The sequence below is a fragment of the Anser cygnoides genome, chromosome 2 (genome assembly GCF_040182565.1).
Source record: "Anser cygnoides isolate HZ-2024a breed goose chromosome 2, Taihu_goose_T2T_genome, whole genome shotgun sequence".
In the NCBI taxonomy this organism is placed as follows: Eukaryota; Metazoa; Chordata; class Aves; order Anseriformes; family Anatidae; genus Anser; species Anser cygnoides.
This window is the reverse complement of record NC_089874.1, coordinates 99,290,803-99,311,725: the sequence shown is the minus strand read 5'-3', so window position 1 is coordinate 99,311,725 and position 20,923 is coordinate 99,290,803. Positions and strand designations below refer to the sequence as shown.

Sequence of the window (20,923 nt, the reverse complement as noted above, 5' to 3'; positions counted from 1 at the left end):
AAGACATAGGATTTTATCTAAGTGACCCACTGTTACTACTATTTACAACATCAGAGTAGTAATTTTGTATTTTTGTCTAAGTCACTCCTAATAGTACCAGGTCAAGAATAAGCCTCCTCAGAAGACATCTGTATGACAAATCTTCACTTACTATCATGTCTCTTGAGAATTCTCATTTGCACCGGTTTTGAATCCACTATGAACTACATAGACTTTATACTCCGTGCTGTATTTATGAGAATAGCATAGTTTTCTAACTTAGATGGAATCTATTAGATCAACATTATTACCTTTATGAACCAAACTTAAATTCAAATAAGTTTAATCAAATCTCTTTCATAAAAGTGTGTTCAGTGGTGTTTAACTATTGGCATTTAATGACTGTATCCCAGGTCAGAACTTCCATGTTTCTGCCCAACATCTGTGCCAAACTGGTTATGCTACATTAGCCTGTGTCATCATTACCATTTTTTAAATATATGATCATTGTAAGCAGTTTTTAAGTACTCTGGCATTTATCCAGCTGTATCGTGAGCAACGGAACTAATAAAGACTGTGGATTCAGTGGATTTGGATCCTTTAGCCCCTAAACAACTTTAATTGCAGTAACTACAATTTCTTCTCCACGTGTCCCATGAAAAAAACATCTAGCAGTCTGGAATGATGTGTATGCAAAGTGGATGGCTAATACATACATACTGATTGTCTGGCTGATTGCTGCTAAGAAGAAGAATGTGTAGGAGCTGAGGTTTTTGCCTGCTTTTCCCTGTCTGAGGAAACAAATTCAGGTTTTGAAATACCAATTTGCACAAAACTTACAAAAGTGTTCTCCGAAATAGATCAGAACTGGTCCAAAGGGTATGGAGTGACAGACGGATGCACAGGTAACATAAATATTGTTCATAACATCAAAATTATCTCTGATTGGAGATCTTAAATCAGTTCTCTTAATACTATTGAGTACAGTTTTTTTAAAAAAAAAATCTATTTCAATAGTGGCACAGCATTCTCATTAATTGTTGCTATAGAGATATCGCCGGGTAGCCAGATAGTTTTCTATCTCTATTCAGAGGCAGCAAAATGACCAGAAGTGACAGCAGGCTGCCCTTGGATGTTTTGCTTTACATAGATGAAAATTTGTCCTGTAGCTGCCAGTATGCCTACCTGTAGCAGCAGCTCTGGTAGCCAGAGGTTGAAATACTGGGACAGGGTCTAATTATCAGTGTAAGGTACAAACAGTGTAAGGTACAAACAAACGTATATTCAAATTGGAATATTCATTAAATACTTACTTTCTGAATAATGTTGTAAATGGGAAAGGGCACAGTGATGGGAGAACAGAACCCCACTGGCACGGCCTGGGTTGCATTTGTCCCCTATAGCCTGATGCTTTGTATCTCCTAAGGATATAAAACTATTAGGGAGTGTCCTAATTAGCCCTATTAGCCCTCCCAAAGGAGGGCTACAAAGATGGTGAAGGGTCTGGAGGGCAAGACACATGAGGAGCAGCTGAGGCCCCTTGGTTTGCTCAGCCCAGAGCAGAGCAGGCTGAGGGGAGGCCTCATGGCGGCCTGCAGCTCCCTCACGAGGGGAGGGGAGGGGCAGGCGCTGAGCTCTGCTCTATGGGGACAGCGACAGGACCCGAGGGAACGGCATGGAGCTGGGACAGGGGAGGGTCAGGGTGGGTGTTAGGGAAAGGTTCTGCTCCCAGAGGGTGGTCGGGCACTGGGACAGGCTCCCCAGGGCAGTGGTCACAGCACCGAGCCCGCTGGAGTTCAAGAAGCGTTTGGACAATGCTCTCAGACACAGGGTCTGATTTTTGGCTGGTCCTGTGTGGAGCCAGGAGTTGGACTCAGTGATCCTTGTGGGTCCCTTCCCACTCAGGATGTTCTGTGATCCCTAGCACCCCACTGGGCAATGTGCCGGGCTTTACCTACGTTGCATGTTATGGGTTACAAACAGGATTTAAGAAAAGCTCTTAAAATATGTGGGGGTCACCAGGCGACCCGTGGCCGCCTTCCAGAAGCAGCCATTTAACCTCCCTCCCGCGGCGAGCTCCTGCCCCCGCTGCTGCTCGCGGGGCTGACAGCGGGGCGAGCCCCGGCCCCTGCCCTGCTTGGCTGCGGCTCCCTCGCCCACCTCGGGGGCAAACCGGAGGCGAAGGGGAGTGCGGGCGTGTGTGCGGTGTGTTTGTGTGCGGTGTGCGGGTGTGCCTGGTGTGTGTTTGTGCCTCGTGTGCGTGGCGGGCGGGGCAGAGCCGCTTCCCCGCCGCGGGGGGGGGGGGGAGCCCAGCCAGCTCCCTGCCAGCGCCCCGGGCCCAGCCGCCGCATGGTGAGGGGCCGCGGCGGGGGAACCGGGACCGCCGGGGCCGGGAGGGAAGGAGGGAAGGCAGGGACGGAGGGAAGGAGGGAGGAAGGAAGGAAGGAAAGGAGGAGGCCGGGGCGGACACCGGGTTCCGGCGATGGCGGCCCGGCCGCTTTCGCTTTCGCTTCCCAGCCGGGGGAGGCCGGGGCTCGGTGACTGCGTCCGTGCCCTGCCGGTAGGAGCCGGCGGCGGGGGGTGGGAGGCTGCGGGGCGGCGCCGTGACCCCCTCCGAGCCCCAGCCCCGGCCCTGCCACGGCTCCGGGGCCCGTCCCGCTGGGGCCGCTTCCCCCGCGGCCGCTGCCCGCAGCCCGGGTGTCCCGGGCGTCCCGGGGGGGGGGCGCAGGGAGGCGACGGGTTTGGGGGATTTTTGGGGTTTTGGATTTGGTGGACGTGGCCACAAGTCGCTGGGCCAGCACGGGGTGGGAAGAAAGTACAGCGTAAGGTGACGAGTGGCTTGGTGCTGCGTTTCGTAAGGGTTTCTGCTCCCTCCGGGAGAAGTGAGCTGCTGTAGTCCGCTCGGTGTAGGACATGCAGGACATAAAGCTTTCCTTACGTCCCGCATTGCTCACTGCTTGTGCCCCTGGCCTGCCCTGGCAGGGTGGGGCAAGCTCAGGCCTCAGCCACCTGTTGCAGCCATAGACCAGGAATACAGAAAAACCCATGTTAGAGCTGTAATTGCAGGTTGCGGGGCGTTGTGGCCAGGTACTGCGGCTGTTGATCCGCTGTGAACTCGCTCTGCCGGTTCAGCAGTGCTCAGGAAATGTTGATGTTAGTCCCGTGATGTCTGGCCTTCCGTAGCTGGCTTAAAAGTGTGAAACAAACAGCGCAAAATGCCCATCGTGTTTGCTCCGGGCCTCTCAAAATGCAGTCGTGTGCCCTTCCCTTATCCGGATCTAGTTTGTCTTGGTGGATCCACAAGGGAACAGATTCACGGGGAGCCACAATCCCGGATTTCAGCCTGCCACGTACAGCCGCTAATTGTGGTGGTTCTGCAGGAGATCCCACGTGGACAGCTCTTCACCCCACTAAGTGGGTGTTCACGTCGCTTCGTGGACACTTCAGGGCTAGTCGCCCTGTATTTCACCCTAACAAAGCTGCTTTTCTCGGGTTCCTTTCATAGCCAGTGCAGAAAGGTGTAGTCCAGAACCAAAGGGCACCCTGGCTGTATCCCACACGTTCCTCACTCACTACAGGCCTAAGCCAAGTGAGCAGTAGTGAGTACTCTTTGCCACTCAGTTTTGAGGCCAGTACTACTCTGAGAAGTGTTTCAGGTCAGCTTACTGAGAAAGCTGTTGTATATCTCTGTATTTCAGTGCCCGTATTCTAATTCTTTGATTATTAACCTCTAAACTGTTATTTGCAATGAGAAAAGGAAAAAGTTTTTTGGCCTTATGAGCCTTAAAAACTGTGCTGTGCTGGAGGTACTTCTAGTAGCAGTGATTGTTTAAAGTGTCATAAGTGAGTCAACATCAAATTGATGCGTTATATTGCATTTCTCTGGGTGAGCAGAGCTCTTCAGATTTATTCCACTTTTTCCTACCGTATTTAAGTGGAGAACACTATGCTGTTTACCAGAAGTTCATGAGCATTACGTTTGATTCATACAACAGCATTTACTGAAATTTTTGGTACAAGTATGTTACTGTCATAGCAAGACTTTTCTGGTTGACTACAACTGTGTGACTCTGTGATTTCTATGCGCTGCCACAAAGTAAGTGGAGATTTCTGGTTACTGTCAGAATTAAATTCACACTTTCACAGTTTGGAATTTTATGTCTGAAAATCTTTCACCCTTTACACTTATCTGACGTAAAAAGTGAAATGTGATAGCATATGCCGCTTGGACCTTCACTATCTGTAAGAGGAAGTGATTTGTTATTTAAAGATCTTGTATGCTTTATATAGCCATTTATTTAGTAAAATAAAGATCAAGCCAGTGAAATGCCTCAGGTTCTGTTGCTTTGTGAAAGGTGCTTTCAAACAATAGAGTGTAGACTAATCCTTTATGTAAGATACACTTAATAATTTTAAGTGTATGGGGTGAAGAAACTGGAGTTTCTTGAGTGGTAAGAATCATAGGTGATTTTCAGAAGTGCAGACACCAAGTTAATGATATTCTTTTACTCTAAGTTTACTTCATAATCTTAGTTCCAGTTTGGGGCCATCTCCAGAAAATGTAAATATTAAAAAGAGAGGTATATATAATTTTTGCAACCACCTAATACTTTGATAATGCTGCTACAGTATACTTTGGATATGTCTTTTTTATTATTTATTAACACAACTGAAAATTATGCTGCATCTGGGTGTCAATCACTTTAAGTGTTACTTTTGTCACTGAAATATAATTGAATTTTGGTACATGAATTTTGGAAGAGATAATCTCTAACAGGCCTATAGCATCAGTGTTTGAAATGACAAGATTCTGTAATTTCTTTGTTTATCGAATTATCTTGCGCAGTGAATATAATGAAGAACAGTTAATTACGTATGGTTTTATCTAACTTTTTAAATTACTGATTTAGTGATATGGTATTCTCTCTGGCTTTTTTGCTCAAACTTAGATGTATTTTAGAGAATCATATCAGTGTATTCCAGGCTCACAGAAGTCTAGATTTGGTTGAGCTTGGAGCTTGGTAAGTGCCTGTAGAGAGGAATGTCCCTCAGTGTGGCTGAGGGACAGCAGGTCGAGGGAGCGACTCTTCCTCTCTGTTTGGCACTTGTGAGACCAGCAAGGTGGTTAGGGGGATAAACTGGGAGAAACTGGGTGGCGTGAGTTTGGTCGGCCTTAATAAGAGAAGGTGGAGGAAGGGGAGATCTTACTGCTGAGTGTGGGAAGGTGTTGAGTCAGACTCCTCTTGGAGGCGCACGGCAGTAATATGAGAGTCAATGGACACAAGCTGGATTAGATACAGGGAACGTTTTTTAGTTTTGTTGGTTTCTTTTTAACCTGAAGAATGGTCAAACGCTGGAGCAGGGGCCTGCTATCTAACTGGGCAATGGCCTGTGCAACCAGATCTAGCTTGTGCTAGGTGGCTTCTGAAAATCCCTTCCAACCTAAGCTGTCCTGTTTTGCTATGATTACTCGAGAAACAGGTGTTAAAGCTTTGGAAATTAATTATTAAAGTTATCCTTAGGAAAACACAAACACAATAAAGTATGCAAGAAAGCTTAGATTTCCTTGACATTCCATCTGGAACTGACATACTGTCATCACAGAACCATCTAAAGATAACTTTATTTAGCATACTATATTAACTTCAAAAAAAAAATGGTAAATCTTTCTTGCATTTTTTCTTATTGATAATTTGTAGCTTAGAATTTTTATTATGAAAGCTGCTACGTTGTTTGAGGAATCATCAAACAGAAGACCTGAAGAGAATGTAAGGAGTTTTTGTGTTTCTTCCAAAGTTTCTTACCCTTAGTTTGCAGTGAGTGGTAGGCATCAGTGCCTTAAAAAGGCTCTTAGACGCTGTTGTGTTAGTGAATTTACAGTCTGGGAATTTGGATGGTGGAGAAAATGACTGTCCAGAGCCCTGTGTGCAGCTAAATACTTGAATTTTAAACCATTGCTGTATTCATATTACCTGCTCGAGATGTACGGCCACTGGCCACATTAACTCTCCTTCCACAGTGGAACAATTTGAAAACCAGCAGGTTGGGTGCCTTACATTCTTATCAATCTCTAGATACCAGTAAAGGTTAGGTACCAAATGAGGGTGAATTTAGCTCGCTCTCAGCTGTATTTGTTCTACTGCAGAATGGGCTGTGGTTTTCCATTAGTTCATGTTGTGTGAGAAGTCCGAAGAAATTGTGGCATCTCCTCTGCAACACGATTCGGTGTTAAAGAATAGCATGATTTGGAGACTAAATTTCTTTGAGGAACCAATTTTTAATTAATTCTAGCTCATAAACTAGTGGATTAGTTTATAAGCTGTCAGGAAATTAAATGTGTGTTCAAAGAGAGGAAGTATTACAGTTTGGAGTAGGATGCTTTTTATCTTTTGCTCACAGTAAAAAAAAAATCTGGTCTAAGCTCAAAATGGAGTTCAACTGGGAGATACAAGTGGCTCTTTCAAAGGTTTTAGGGACTGTGGTGATCAAGGTATAGTGAAAGAACAAATGTATGTTTTATTGCCTTGTATTTAGGTGTACTGTTTTTAGGTGGAAAGACTAAAGCGGCACAAAAGGATATGAGATTCTTTTTACATCCTCAAAAATATGAGGCTACCTACCGCATGTTTATTTGAAGATTTGTACAAAGAGCTATTAATATTAAATGCATTGGGTAAGGAAGGGATTTTTAAGGCTCCTTGGTAGGTATCTCCCTGACTGGTTCAGTCAAGACCTGGTGTAATCAACTGGTGTCTGCCATGAAGGTCTCTCTGCCGACGGGAACCACAGAGCCCACAAAAACCTGAACGTTCCCCCTCCACATTGGCACACTGTAGTTAGAAATGAGAAAAGTAATGTGTAATTTTAACATTAATAATACGCTTGGCTGCATGAAAAATAGATTTATTTTTTTTTTTGCCTGTTATATTCTGCTGGGCCTGATCTGTAGCAGGAGGATTACACTGGTTTAATTACTTTAAATTAGTTTGCTTACTGGAAGAATAACCTGATGTAGTTGCTGTTGTAGCACAAGTAATTTAAGATAACTAATTCAGCATGTGTCTTTTTACTCACGCAGTTGTACAAAACTTTCTCATACACGTCTGCCCTTAAATCAACTTCAACTTCCTGTTTTTGTTAAAATATATATATATATATACAGAAAGAAAATCTCATTTAAATAACCTCTGTTTATGCAGTACTAAAACTACAACATTATCTCACGATAATTTTTCTTGTCCCTCGTGTGCATTCAGCCTAATGGAATTCCTTTATATTAGTCATGTGCTCTGTATATAGATGCTATTATGTACAGCTATATACATGTTACTATATACATAGCTTATTTTAGAAAAGGGAAACTTTGAAATTATGTTTTATGCATTTGCAAAGAATAGAGTTCAGGCGGCTTACATACTGGTTCTGCAAATATTTCAGTAACCTGTTTAAACCCTTTGTGGGATGATGCCTTAGTCACCAGCAGGGGACAAATGCAGCTTGGGAGTGGAAATCTTCAGTCAGATGCTCTTGATCTCTAGAAAGTGAAATTCTAGATATAATTTTATTGTGGAGTCTTTTCAGGATATGTTTTACAATTTTTCAGATGATTCAGAATGTTAATTGATAAAACCCGAACTCTGATCAACCAAAGCATCTAATCACAAGCTTTATTCAACCAAAGGCTTCTACCTATTCTTATGCTGCAACACACATTTGCATCTGCCTTATTTATCTAGCTACTTTTTTTGTTAGTGTTAAATTTTATCTATGGAAAAAATGATCCCCAAGTCCTGCAGATATATGGGAATAATGCATTTAAATGCAAATAAAATGCTAATAATGTATGCATTTTTAAGTAGTTAATGCTGTTCAAATGTAGTTTTGGAATAGGTGTGATTATTGGAAAGATGGAATTACCTTGTTTTGCTTTCTTTTAAAAAGTGATTCCAAATTATTACATTTTTGTAAGCCCGTAATTTTCTTTGTGTTTATTTTTTCTTTCCTTTTAGGGTTTTTTACCTTGGTAAAGGTATATTGTGCAAATATTAGCTTGAAAGGGGCTTTTTAGGATGTCTGAAGACGATGAAAAAGTTAAGCTCCGTCGAATTGAACCCGCCATTCAGAAGTTCGTTAAAGTGGCAATTCCGACAGATTTGGAGAGATTAAGGAAACACCAAATAAATATTGAGAAGGTGAGTGTTCACTTTTTACTAATATAGCTCTTTTTACAGTATAGAAGCAGTCATCCTGAAAGGTTATACGCAGATTTCAATGAAAAGTTGATTATTAAATGTTTTGATTCAGATCTGGCTGAAAATGAAACCTCTGTATTATTGTCTGGTCATTTGGTATGTACAAAAGCCTTTACATTTGTGGGAACCAGTCAGTTTACAGAGAGAGAACCGATGATGTTTTGTGTTAAAAAGTTGTGGTAAGGAAGGCATGCTAATATTCTTACTTTCTTTTTAATTCAGAGTTGTTTGCTGCCTACTGTTCTGAATAATTTACTGTTCATACCTATCTTTTTCTATATAGGTTTTTTAACTGAGCTAAAAAAATAGATTAAATTCATAAACTTAATAGGAAAATAATAGTACTACACTTTAGCATGTTTATATGCTTCTCGTTGATATTAGCTCACTTTTGAAAGTGAAACTGATTATGTTTCCAAGAAAAACAAGTGCAGAGTTAAATTCTTGCGTATGCTATGGCCGTGCATATACTGCTAAAATAAACACTCCCAGCACAGTTCTCTGGCATGAAATAGCCTATGTCCATATTGTTAAACCCTCATATTCTGCAAAAACAGGATGGCTACATCCACACTGCTGTGTTAACTCCTTAACCACAGAAATTCTTTAAATAAGAGAGCCATTTCACCTGGACAAAACCGTGCCAGGGACAGTTGTAACAGTTTAGCAGTACTGGTGATCTGATTTTAGACTCAAGGCATTACCTCTGTTTATTAGAATAAGTATGTAGCCCATTAGCTCATGGAAACTGAGACATTGGTTCATCAAGGAAGGTAGTAAGAGATTTACTAGAACAAGTGACACCAATAAAAAAAGAAGAGAGTGAGTGACTCAGTAGATGAGCGTATCATCATAATATCAACACTGCAATGGAAACTTTGAAACTACTGATAAAATACGTATTTGTTTAGAAAAGGTTATGCTTACCACCACAGAAAAATGAGTGACAGGTAGTGTCCAGAGTTCTGCAAAATTCTGTACGCATTGGTGGAAAATCATACATCATACACCTTTCACTAGGCTTATTCACAGCATATAAAATCCAGTGTATATGTAAATCTGTGCAGGACAGCCATCTACATTTTTTTAACACCTGGGGAACAAATGAAAAAGTTGGAAGAAAACATTATCATTTGTGAACGTGATTTTGATTTCCTGAAAGGTGTAGTCTGAAGGGTGTGTGTAATGTTATTGTTGAAATTTTCATATTTTGCTGCTGTCAGTTGTTCACAACTTTACCTTTACTGTAAATTTACCAAGCGTGCAACCTTTTGGATGACATTTTCCATGCCAGCTTTCTTCCTTGAATAGTTTGGGGATGGGGAGGAGGGAAAATAAATCCTTGTATTATTTCCGAGAACACGGTCAGAAAATAATGTGTTGTTTAAGTGCTAGTCATTTCGTTTTATAAGAAATGGTTAGCTTAAGGGATAGCAGGTGGTTGATAGCTTACAGATAGTCATTTCTTTCAAAAGTAGTGACATGGTTGGAACAGTAACTTGAGATTTGTTTGTGGGGTGATCTTTGTTAAAACTGTACATTTTGCTGTGCCTGTAAATGTCTGCTGTATTTTGGCCAGGAGGTATGATTCTGAAAAAGAGCAATGGCTTGCAGGTACTCAGTAGACACTGGTTAAACTCCACCGGCTGAAGATTACTGAAGAGTTATCCAGTGCTCAGCATACTCCTGTGCCTAGAAATTACTAGAAATCCTTCTCGGAGTTGCCAATTTGATATGTCATGAATCTGAATGAAAACAGGGAGTTTATTTTTCTGTTTCCTTTCCCATAACTGCATGCAAGAGGAATCTCTTCCTGGGTCATTTGAGTAGGGGATAAAGAATTGGATGGGGAGCTTGTGAAGAAGTACCTCAGGATGCAAAGTGAAAATGTAGAAGTGGTGGTTGGCCATGGAAAGAGAGAAGAATTGGGACAGAGGAAGACCTGGGATTGCTGGGACTCACGACGGCTGATAATAGTTGGGCTCCTTTCATTCAGGGTGTAATAAGGATGCAATAAGGATATGAACTGCAATATTCACAAATTGAAAAGTGTAGTAGTACAATATTTGCCTGAAGCAATAGCTTCTTAATGAGATGAGCTATTTTTTCAGTCACAGCATATTGTTTACTCTCTGTTATTCTGTATTTGTCTAATTCATTGCATTACCTAGATGCCAGTGGATTCAGCGTTTTCTTGCTTTGGAATCAGCCACTTTGCTGCGGCCCTGTTTTGTTCTAGAGGCCAGGAGCTGTTTCTGTTCTCCTTCTCCCACAGAGCACAGTTAATTGAGGTACTTTGTGTTGTAGCTGGACTACAGAGTGGTAGAGATCCAGAGTCAGTATTAGCCTGCTTTTGGGTGAGAGGATGGGAGAAGAAAGGAGCCTCGACTGCTGAATTGCTTTGGAGAAGCTTACAGCCTCCTGGATAAGCGTGCATGGTTTTGGTGTGCATGGCCAGTGCCTAGCAGTGGCTGCAGAACTAGCTAACGGCAGCTAGCAAAGAATAATATGAAATAGGGTGGGATTCGGGGTGCTTAGAAGAGAGCTCTGTAATGTCTTTGCCATGCAGGCTGTTCTATTCAAATAGAGACAGTCTTGGTAGCTAAGTTGTTCCAGTAAATAGAGGATGGCATAAAAGCTGTGCCCTTGCCTGAGAGGAGCAAATGGGTGGTCACTGAAAAAAAGGTAGCATGTTGGTGGGAGGGGAGGCTGACCTGTCTGTACAGAATGGGAAATGGTTAACAAGGCACAAATGGTTTTCTTGCACTTTGAAAGTCAGTGGTGTAATTAGGGAGTGGCAATGGAGGGGATGAGCGTAGCTGTTACACTGCTGGAGTATTTTTGGAAGAGTTTCGCTTTGTACAGCTAAATAGAATCTTTGCTATGTATTGTTCACATATGGGGAAAAACAAAACAAAACAGAAAAAAAACACTTACTTAGCATCCATAAACACCCCAACAAGAAACTTCAAATGGCACTGGGTGCTGTAATGGGGGAATGATCTTGGGAATTTCTACATTTGCTACATGTACCTGGCCAGTCAGAAGGGGTAGCCAGCTACTGGTCGATCCCACTGAAAATCTCTTATGTATTTAAACAAAGAATAATTACGTGGTATCTACCCAGATAGTGTGACCATGGAAAGCGATAAGACCCATTTCCGCTTAGTTCAGCCATGTGTTGCTAAACTGAAGTCTTTGTTGAACAAGCAGCTCAAATGAGTTTTGCAGACAGAAGGGAGAATCTTTGTAAGGATGACGTTCTGTGTCTAGAAGAAAATGCAGAAATTTTATATTTTGAATGTAAAAATCTGAGCAATCTAAAAGTATTTAGAGCGTTCCTTGAGTTTTTTAGGTTGTTGATGATGTCAGTGTGAATGATCTGTTCATTCAACATAATAAATTTGCATATCAGAAAAATCCTTAAATACTTGTAAACACAGATCTTAAAATTAAGGTATTAAGTGCATTTCCTCTAGAACATCTCTGTTATGAAAGCTAGAAGAGGCAGTAAATATTCAGTACAGATTTGTCTTTCTTATTTCGGTTAGCCATTAATAGAAAATCTCTGCATCCCTAGGTAGTGTCAGTCTTGACAAATTTGATACTGGAATTAGTAATGAGTGGAATTATTAGAAACAAGTAACTATTCCTAAAACTTTTAAGTAAACACTTGGTAACTATACCAGGAGGTATTCAGCCATACTGAAGACTTCGTAACTTCTGGGTATCAATTAAAAAAATGTGACACAAGCATTTATAAGAAGTAACATATATGAGTATAAAACTAGTCCCTGAATGTCCGATTCTTTAAAAAGTCCACACTTTGCGTAGCGTTCTAAAAATTTGAGTTTCTTCATTTTTTTAAATAGTTTTTGAGCTGTAAGAACTATCAATATTTCAAAGTTTACATTATTGATAGCTTTATGAGAACATGAGAACAAAAATACAGCAAACCTGAATTTGAAATCTATTACTCCAGATGTTTGTAAATGATTAGAACATTAGCAATAGTTTGGCTGAAGTACTTTCATAATCGTTTACATTTGTATATCTTATATACAATTATGGCATTTTAACCATAATGAATGTGTTACAGTACTTCTGTGAGCTGTCAGCATCAGCAGCTTAAATGGTTTTCTCAAAAACATTTTTTGTAAAATTAACTTTCAGCCATGCAAACCAAATATCCCTGGGGTAAGGGGATAATTTTGTAGAATCTAGTCTTGTTTATTTTACAGGCTACTTTTAAGCAAAAATCACTAATTATGTCAAATTGCTTAGAGCAGCAACATTATTTACTTATGATGAAGCCAATATCTCTAACCTCATTTCATGAATATTGATTTAAACCTGAGGTTCCAGAGATAGTCCAAACAATTAATCTACTAAATCACTGTTTGAAGAAACTATAAAATCAATATATAATGAAATTTGACCTTGAGTATACCTTTCCAGAGGAAGTATCTACCATATATCCATCATCATAGCATCGCTTCTCACAGGTGACAACGAAACACTTATTTTGAGTACAACTTTACATGTGAGAGCTTCTAAAGACTTAAACATTAAGAAATGAGTAATCTGTGCTTGTTTTTATTTTTCTTTTAATTTTTTTTTACCCAAAGATTTCTTGTTTTTTAAAGTATGTTATCTGGATTAGAAGGCCTTTCACTCCAAAGCAGGGAATAAAATGTGTGCTTATCAAAAGGAGTTTCAGCTTTCTGTTAGCATCTGTTAGAGGAAAGCAAGGTGGGGAGGTGGAGATACTAGCACGCTGCCCTGAACTTTGTTGGCGTTAGGTGACTGTCCTTAAAAAAATATAAAACCATGCTGATGCTAAAAAAAAGATTATGCTTGATGCTTTAAAAAAAAAAAAAAAAAGTAAATGCTGTAAGACATACCATTCTGTTCTCTGTTGCTCTCAGTTTTAATTTCGTTTCCTGTGACTGTGCCAAAGTTAAAGCATTTTGTGAAACACTTTGTCTTTGGCTAGGGAGCGTTGATGTGGTGAGAAGATTCATAAAGGAGAGGTGACACAAAACGAGAAAATAAGAAATCTGGGTCTTACTGCAGTCTTCGTCACAGTGTATACATTTGCCTAAGACGTTTATTGTCTAAACTGACATTTATTAAGATTTTAGAAACATTGGTGGACATTGCATGCTACAAAAATGAATGCAGGGGGTATTCTGAAAAGTTTTGTGTTTTCTCCACGTCTACTGAATACTTTTAAAGACAAATGGAAGGGGTCCAAAGCATAAACACAAAGGCATTTTCTAAAAACAGTTTTTAAAAGAGAGTATGACAAACAGGAAAAGAGATTGAGTGTCTAAGAGTAACCTTATGTTTTGTGATTCTGATGTGGATTATGAACTACTTGGCTATAGCACAACTAAATATGTGAATATTCTGTAGGTATTTTAACTTCAGGGACCTCACTTAGTTTTACATGTAATTCTTAATGTTATAGAATGGCAGTATCTGTCCCCAAAGTTTGCTGTCCAGTTTGTCCTGAGCCTGCCAAAGTGAACATTGCACAGGAGTATGGCCTGCTTTCTGATGGGTGAAAAGAGGTTAACAAGGAAGAATTCTCTGACCACATGAATGCCATTGCCCCAGGTGTATTGTCAATGAGTTGTTTGACGTCATCACCTGCATACTATGAATTTCAAAGCACTTGTGCATTAAATAAATGTGCTGAGCATTTCTGCTAGAGATGATGAAGAGCAATAAAGGTTTCCTAAGGAATTATTGTTCTTCTTTGGAAAAATTCCTTTTTTCATTATTGAGAATGTGGACAATGTATTGTAGTTGGTTGAAATTGAAAAGATATTTTTTCCCCAAACCCTTCTTGTTCCCCCCTCAGAAATTCTTGTTTCAGTACTTTTTCAGGGGTGGCTGAAGTGGAAGATCTAATGCTGATACAGACTTTTTGTGCATTTTATTTTAAAGAATAATGGCAATAATTTTAATGGGATGATAATTTATGCAGAAGTTGGTAGTTTCCTAGAAAAATCACTTTAATATGACTTAATTGAACATTAAATATTTTCTCTTACCTAGCACTACAGAATTCTAATACGAAAGATCTGTTTTCTCTTAAAACAAGAAGTAAATTTATATTTCTTTTCATATTTTAGAAAACCAAGTAACTTGTGTTCCTTGTTGCTCTGGCCTCTATAATTATGCAGAGAATTATTAGAAGATGTACACTGTAGGTAAAGTGATTTTTAAATTGGGACCAAAGCATATTAGGCAATTGGGGTGTTAACATCTACATAAAAATACATCAGAAATCATGGTAAATGGTTTATTGTTTAAACAATTTAAAAGAATGTTCTAATATTGCCTAGTATTTTAAGTGGATTCTTTGATGGTTTCGGCCACTATTCCTGGAATCACAGTTTCTACTTTTCTATTATTTTACTAAGGCATTCTCTATTTTGATGACAGTGTATGTATCTGTTATTTAAGTCAACAGATAATAGCAGGGATTGGTTTGTTTTTATGACAAAAAGGCTTATGTGTGTTCATATGCAGTGATTTTGCAAAACTTGCTTTCAGCTAGTGGAATAATTACTCCAGTCTGTCCTGTGGAAAGTGCTATATGTGTAGTTTCCCACTGAAATTGGTGGAGCTTCATGGAGGTGCCAAATTTGCCTGATATCAGATACCTTGTTGTCCTATATGACCAGTAACTGCTTATCTCCCATCCCCATTCCTATTTCCTTGTTCTTCTCTTCCTTTTACTAACCACCATGTAATTTATCCCACAGCAGTATCAGGATGATGCAATATCTCTTTTCTGTTAAAAACTGATGCCAAAACCCTGCAATTCAGTGAAAATATGTTTTGCAAAATTATTGACAAAATACATTGCCATTTACTTCTCTAATTTTGTAGCAGAAATGTCTATGACTCAGCTATTTTATCATAAGTTTGGGAAAATTAAAGTGATTATTTATTGCAGTTTCCTTTTTCTGCTTAGCCACTTGGTAAAAATAGCAATTATATGAAATATTTTTCTTTTATTTTAGTATCAAAGATGCAGACTCTGGGATAGATTGCACGATGAGCACATTAACGCAGGACGAACAGTTCAGGTAAGGATACTAAAATCACTGTGGCATTAATGGAATTAAATTCCATATAATACTGGTTGCTTCAGAGATAGATCTTGACAGAGGAGTGTATTTGACAGATGGATTTGACAGGTATGTGGTATTGCTTTACTTTGTTTAAAAGGTTAGGGATTTCCTAATTGTATATTATGAGGCAAATACAGTCAGAAAGGTTTTGAAACATGTAACAACAATGGGTCATCATTGGGAATTTTCAGAATTCTTGAACGATACTTCTTAGTCACCTTTTCAAGTAAAGCTGTCTTATAATAAATTTCGTTGTGTAAACTTATGGTGAATTTTTAGATACTGAGTATCATTCTAAATACACAAGTAACTGCTGGTATTCAAATCAGTATTTGTATATGGCTTTAAGTGAAACAAAGTTTGGAGACTTTGGTCTTTCGTAAGTTATCCTATTGCATTACTAAATTAGATGATGTTAATGGCAATAATAAGATAATATTAGTTCTAAAGCATGGTTTCGGACCAAACACAGAACATCTGGACTACTAGTTTGGTGTGTAAATCTATTATTAGATGCATCATATCATCAAAGGATGAAATACCAGACCCATTTGTTTGCATGGCATCATCTCGGTGACTTCATGCATAGTCAACTATAACTCAGCAGACAGGGAATCTCACATCTGTTTTTTAAAAAAAGGCATGTCTGGATGAAAATGGTGCCAAAGCTCATGCCAAACATCAGTCTTCATGCTGCTAAATAGTACGCAGCCAAAGAAGATTATCAGTGCAGAAAACCACAAAGACCAGATCTGCATTACAACATTCTGCTGACGCAGATATAACAGCTAGTGGTTATAACACTGCTGTACTGGCAAAACTCTGGGAACAGATGTATTTTAGCCAGCAGGAGAGGCATCTTGTGTTGGTTTCACATGTGGTGTTCAGAGCAGGGGTAAGATTTTGTTGCTAGAACAAACCGTTTGTGACCCGTACTGCCTCAAGACAAGCAGGCTTTGTCAGTAGGAGTAGCACAGTTCTAAAACACTGTGTTTTATAATTACAATACTGTGAATTCCCATGTTTGTTGCAATACCTTCCCAACTCCTATGGGAAACGAGGCCAGAAAAAAACATGAAAAAAATCAGAAAGAACTTAATCCTAATCGAACAACAGTATTAGACAGAAGTCAGAGCTAGAGTTACATGTCTTTTTTTGAGGACTGAAAGGTATTAATGAGGTTTTATAGTGTAGATGATAAGTTATACATGAAATCCACTTGATTTTTCTGTTATTTGGAGGTTTGCATGCTTCTTATGTTTTTCACTGAACATTTTTGGAATTTGAATAAAAGTTTATTGTTAGTAGTGGCAAAACAGTCTGCCAGAGGTGTTTGCAAAATCAGTCCTATTAAAACAATGTCATTCCAGCAGATGTGGTATAGAAAGCAGATGTTTGCTTATGTCTGTGCTCAAATCTATTTTCACATATGAGGGGTAGGAAATGCTACTCTTGGAAGTCCTTATCATGAGTATCATTTGTCTACCACGACAAACTCTATCAAGAGTTAGAGAAATAGCAATCATGTTGAGGACGTTGTTTTTAAATACATTAAGTGCTCTAATAAAAAATCTTACTTGTCTCTAGAAAGATTTATGTTTGTCTTGAGCCTAAAGCCTGCCATTTTCACTTTCAGTCAAAACAAATGTTCTTATTTTTTATATAATGCTTTTTACTTTTAGATCTGGATGCAGGTTACACATTAAGACACATTCGTATACCCACAAAGCAGAATAAGTATCTGGGTCCATGCAAGAAGTGTGGAGTAGCTCTTTGTTTTAATTAAATAGTTAGTAGTTTGGAGTACCTGATAATAAATTATACGACATGTAGAATGTGTTTGCTGTAAGCTGTTTAAATGTTTACCAATGGACTTGTGATCTGTTTATTTGTGAAGAAATCAGATTAATTATTGTGATACCAAATGTTCTCTGCAGCACACACTTTGCTCTCAAAATTAGATGTTGTAAAAATACATTAGGAATCCCTAAGTCAATATTGACCCAAGGCATCCGCCACAGGTTTTAGACAAATATATGCACAGCCACTCTACATTTAATCCATGTGCACATAATTAGCCATTTTTCTGAATTTTCAGTTTACCCAGAATAATTACTTCTGTTGTACGTTTGATGATGGTCAAAATTATTATAGAAGGATAGCATAAGTGTATTACACCTCTTCTTTCTGGTGACTGGGTGCCACATTAAAAACTTCTAAAAAGGAAAGTGAAGAACGAGGGAAAATCTTTGTATGAGACATGATGAAATACTTTCAGAAATACTAAGAAAATGGCTTTTGTATACAATACTGTTTATGGTATCAGTGAAGGGTCATGTAAAATCAGTTCACTACTGCAGCCTGTTGACATCTGTAGGGTAAATATAGCCATAATTCATATTTTCTTTGACCTGCATCAAGAAATGTTTATGATATATCCTTTATAACATTACTTTGAACAAAGTACAGAGAAGGTAACTGGAGACAAGATTACATTTGCACAGTTAAGCTACTGCAATCCTTCCTTAAAATATTATTTATGTTTGAGAGGTTTTAAGATGGTGGGTTTATTTACAGGTGCTGTTTACTTCTTAAATTAAAACAACAACATGATAGATAAGTGTCCCCATGTGAACTTAATGAGGTAACAAGTCTAAGTGCAAGGTGCTGGTTCGGGGCAATCCGAGACATGTTACAGACTGGGAGAAGAACTCATTGAGAGCAGCCTGGCAAGGAAGGACTTGCGGGTTCTGGTGGACAAAAAGCTCAACATGAGCCAGCAGTGTGCACTTGAAACTGTGGTGGTTTTACCCCACTGGGCAGCTGAACTCCAACACAACTGCTCTCACACTTCCACTCCTCAAAGGAAAAGGGGGAGAAAATATGATGGAAAGGGCTCAAGGGTTGATAGAAGGATGGGGGATCACTCACCAAGTATTGTCACAGGCAAAACAGACTCAGCATAGGGAGATTAATATAATTTATTGTCTATCACTAGCAGACTAGAACAGTGAGAATTAAAGCAAACTGAAAACAACTTCCCCTCATCCACCCTCTATGTCCTCCCCCCAAACGGCTCAGGTGAACAGGGAGTGGGGGCTGTGGTCAGTCCCTGACGAACTGCTCCCACACGGCTCCGTACCACGAGGCCCTATCCCCCAGGAGCAAACTGCTCCAGCACGGGTCCCCCACGGGTGGGCGGCAGCTCCCCCCAGACCCCCTGCTCCTGCGTGGGCTCCTCTCCACGGGCTGCAGCTCCGGCCCGGGGCCTGCTCCTGCGGGGGCTCTCCATGGGCCGCCATGGTAATGGGTAATGTTAGGAGCCGTGTAGGCTAATGGGGATAGAGTGAGTGAAGTGCTGGAGTTTCTGAGTGCTCTGGGGACATCAGTATTGCCAAGGACACGTGGCTGGAGCAGATAATTGTATGGGGAATTTTAAGGTAGCTGTTGTTGGGAGCCTTAGATAGAACTTCAGATTTTTTCTATAACTGGTGGAGATACCACACATTGCACGGAAAAGACCAAAGTCATAAGTATAAAATGATCCTGCAACTCAGATACCCTCTGCCTGTTCAAGGGTTTTGGCCTCATCTCAGCCCACTGACATTTGTGTAAGGTGAGGCCATGCAGGTGCAGTGTTTATCCTCCTGTCCAGGGCCTCATGTTGGGTCAACATTGAAGCACTGCAGTGTACTGAACGCTCTTTGTTACTACCCCTTTCTATTGTGCTGTTATTTGTCCATAATGAGCAGCATGCTCTGGCAGCGTGGCCCGGGCTCTGTGCCACGTCACTGGCAGTGCAGGTCACTGTGTGTGTTTGCATGCAGTTGAATGAAAACTGAATTATTTTCTTTTTTTTTTGTCACCGGTTACTTGTTCTCAAATGTAATGGAATTGCTTGCACACAAGAGACGGGTGTTTTTGGTACAACGTTTGTGGCGATGTCCTTAAGTGTTACGTATTTGAGTATGAAGTATGGTGATGGTATTTTTAGGTGTCCTACGGTAAGGCTGTGAAAACACAGCATCGATTTTTCGTCATTACATTACCTTGATATTCAGCTGTCACCATTAGTGAAAAAAATACTGCTCTGAACAAACAAATACTGAAAAAGATGAAGAAAAGAGTTCTACTCTCTTGTGTAAATAAGGTTTGTTGGCTTGCTGAAAATTGCTGTTAAGACTTCAGAATTCCTTCAGGAGTCTGTCGCTTTTCTTGTCTGTCCAAAACATCTGTAGACAAACTGCCATTCGTAAAGCATTTAGGAGGAGCAGAATATGGGAAGATACTTTGCGTTTTTAAAGGTAATTGTAAAAGCTGAATGATTATTTTGATTCCCTCTCTCACTTATTAAAAAATACGTGCTGAGTAATGAGGTAAGCTTAATGGGCAGATGTGTGCAGGCATTTTCAGCAACAGGGATTTTTATTTTCTTTTAAAAAAGGTTTAAATGAAGCCCTCTTGGCTCACTTGTGTCCTTTTGTATTTTACTTTATGATATAAATTTATAATTTATTCTGTACTTTTTACTGAACCGTTTGTAAAGATTTCGAAAGTGCAACTACAGTGTGTGTGACTTCTCTGTTTCTTTCTGTGTTGGATGTGTTGATAGAGTCGGTAGGATTTTCGCAGTAGTTGTGAAAATCATGACACCTTCCATTGCATTTCTGAAAAAAAAAGTTGTGTTTATTTACGTAATCTAGCATCCTGGTGGATCTCTTAGCCTTACCTCCAAATTTGTGGATGCCTTAGAAAAACTGGACTCAAACTCCATGTCTCTTCCTCAGTTCTGCACCTATTCAAGAACAGTGAACCTTATCTCAATAGAGTCCTTTGAGACCCAGTGATGAAAGCTTTATATAATAGCCATCACTCCCATTGTTAAACAAAAATATGCAAACAACATGAAAGCTGTGAGAGATTTAGGGATTTTGGTGGAGAGGGCAGGATTAGAATTTATAATGATGTCGGGAAGAGACCAGAAAAATCAATATGGTCAGCGTTGGTAGGATTGCAGGACTTTTTCCCGTTGGGGCACAACACTTTTAAGGAGGTTACAGACTGATTAGGGGGTGAGTATTCAGAGAGGGGAATGAAAATGGTCAGAAAACGAGACTTACTTGGAATGACTGAAAATTTTTTTTTTTGCCCAACAAGGGCCTGACAGCGGCATGTTGTCTGCTTGCAAACGTGAAAAAGATTGCTGCACAGAGGACAGGGCTTGTCTTCCTCTGTTTTGAACAGAATTAGAAATACCTGGTTTAAAATGATGCAAGAGATTTCTGCATTAGATTCGACATGAGGAAAAACGCAGTGGGAATTAGGATAATGAATTCTTGCAATATAGTATCAAGAAAGTTGCAGCTCTTCACAAAGAAGTCCTTTGAAAACCAGATTAGATAAGCAACTGTCAGAAGTAAAATAGGGACAGCTGATCATGCTTTGAAGGGCTGACTTCACAAAGTTTTTGCCAGCTTTATCCTACAATTTTTGTGAGAAAGCCATTTGAAACATATAGTTACATTCCTCTTCTTCTTCTTT

At 39.8% G+C, this 20,923-nt stretch overlaps 1 protein-coding gene across 2 annotated transcripts in view; it reads left to right on the top strand.

Annotated features, from left to right (window-relative positions):
* The first annotated feature begins 2,122 nt into the window (after positions 1 to 2,122).
* STX17 (syntaxin 17) overlaps positions 2,123 to 20,923 on the top strand; it is a 33,725-nt gene continuing 14,924 nt past the window's right edge. Inside the window, exons 1-3 of one of the 2 annotated variants that reach the window (XM_066992692.1) lie at positions 2,123 to 2,331; positions 7,989 to 8,171; positions 15,272 to 15,337. In XM_066992692.1, the coding sequence (XP_066848793.1) occupies positions 8,049 to 8,171; positions 15,272 to 15,337 (189 nt within the window). In that variant the 5' untranslated portion in view covers positions 2,123 to 2,331; positions 7,989 to 8,048. Of the gene's footprint in view, positions 2,332 to 2,388; positions 2,540 to 7,988; positions 8,172 to 15,271; positions 15,338 to 20,923 lie in introns of those variants that run through there. The other variant, XM_066992691.1, reaches the window with a different exon arrangement.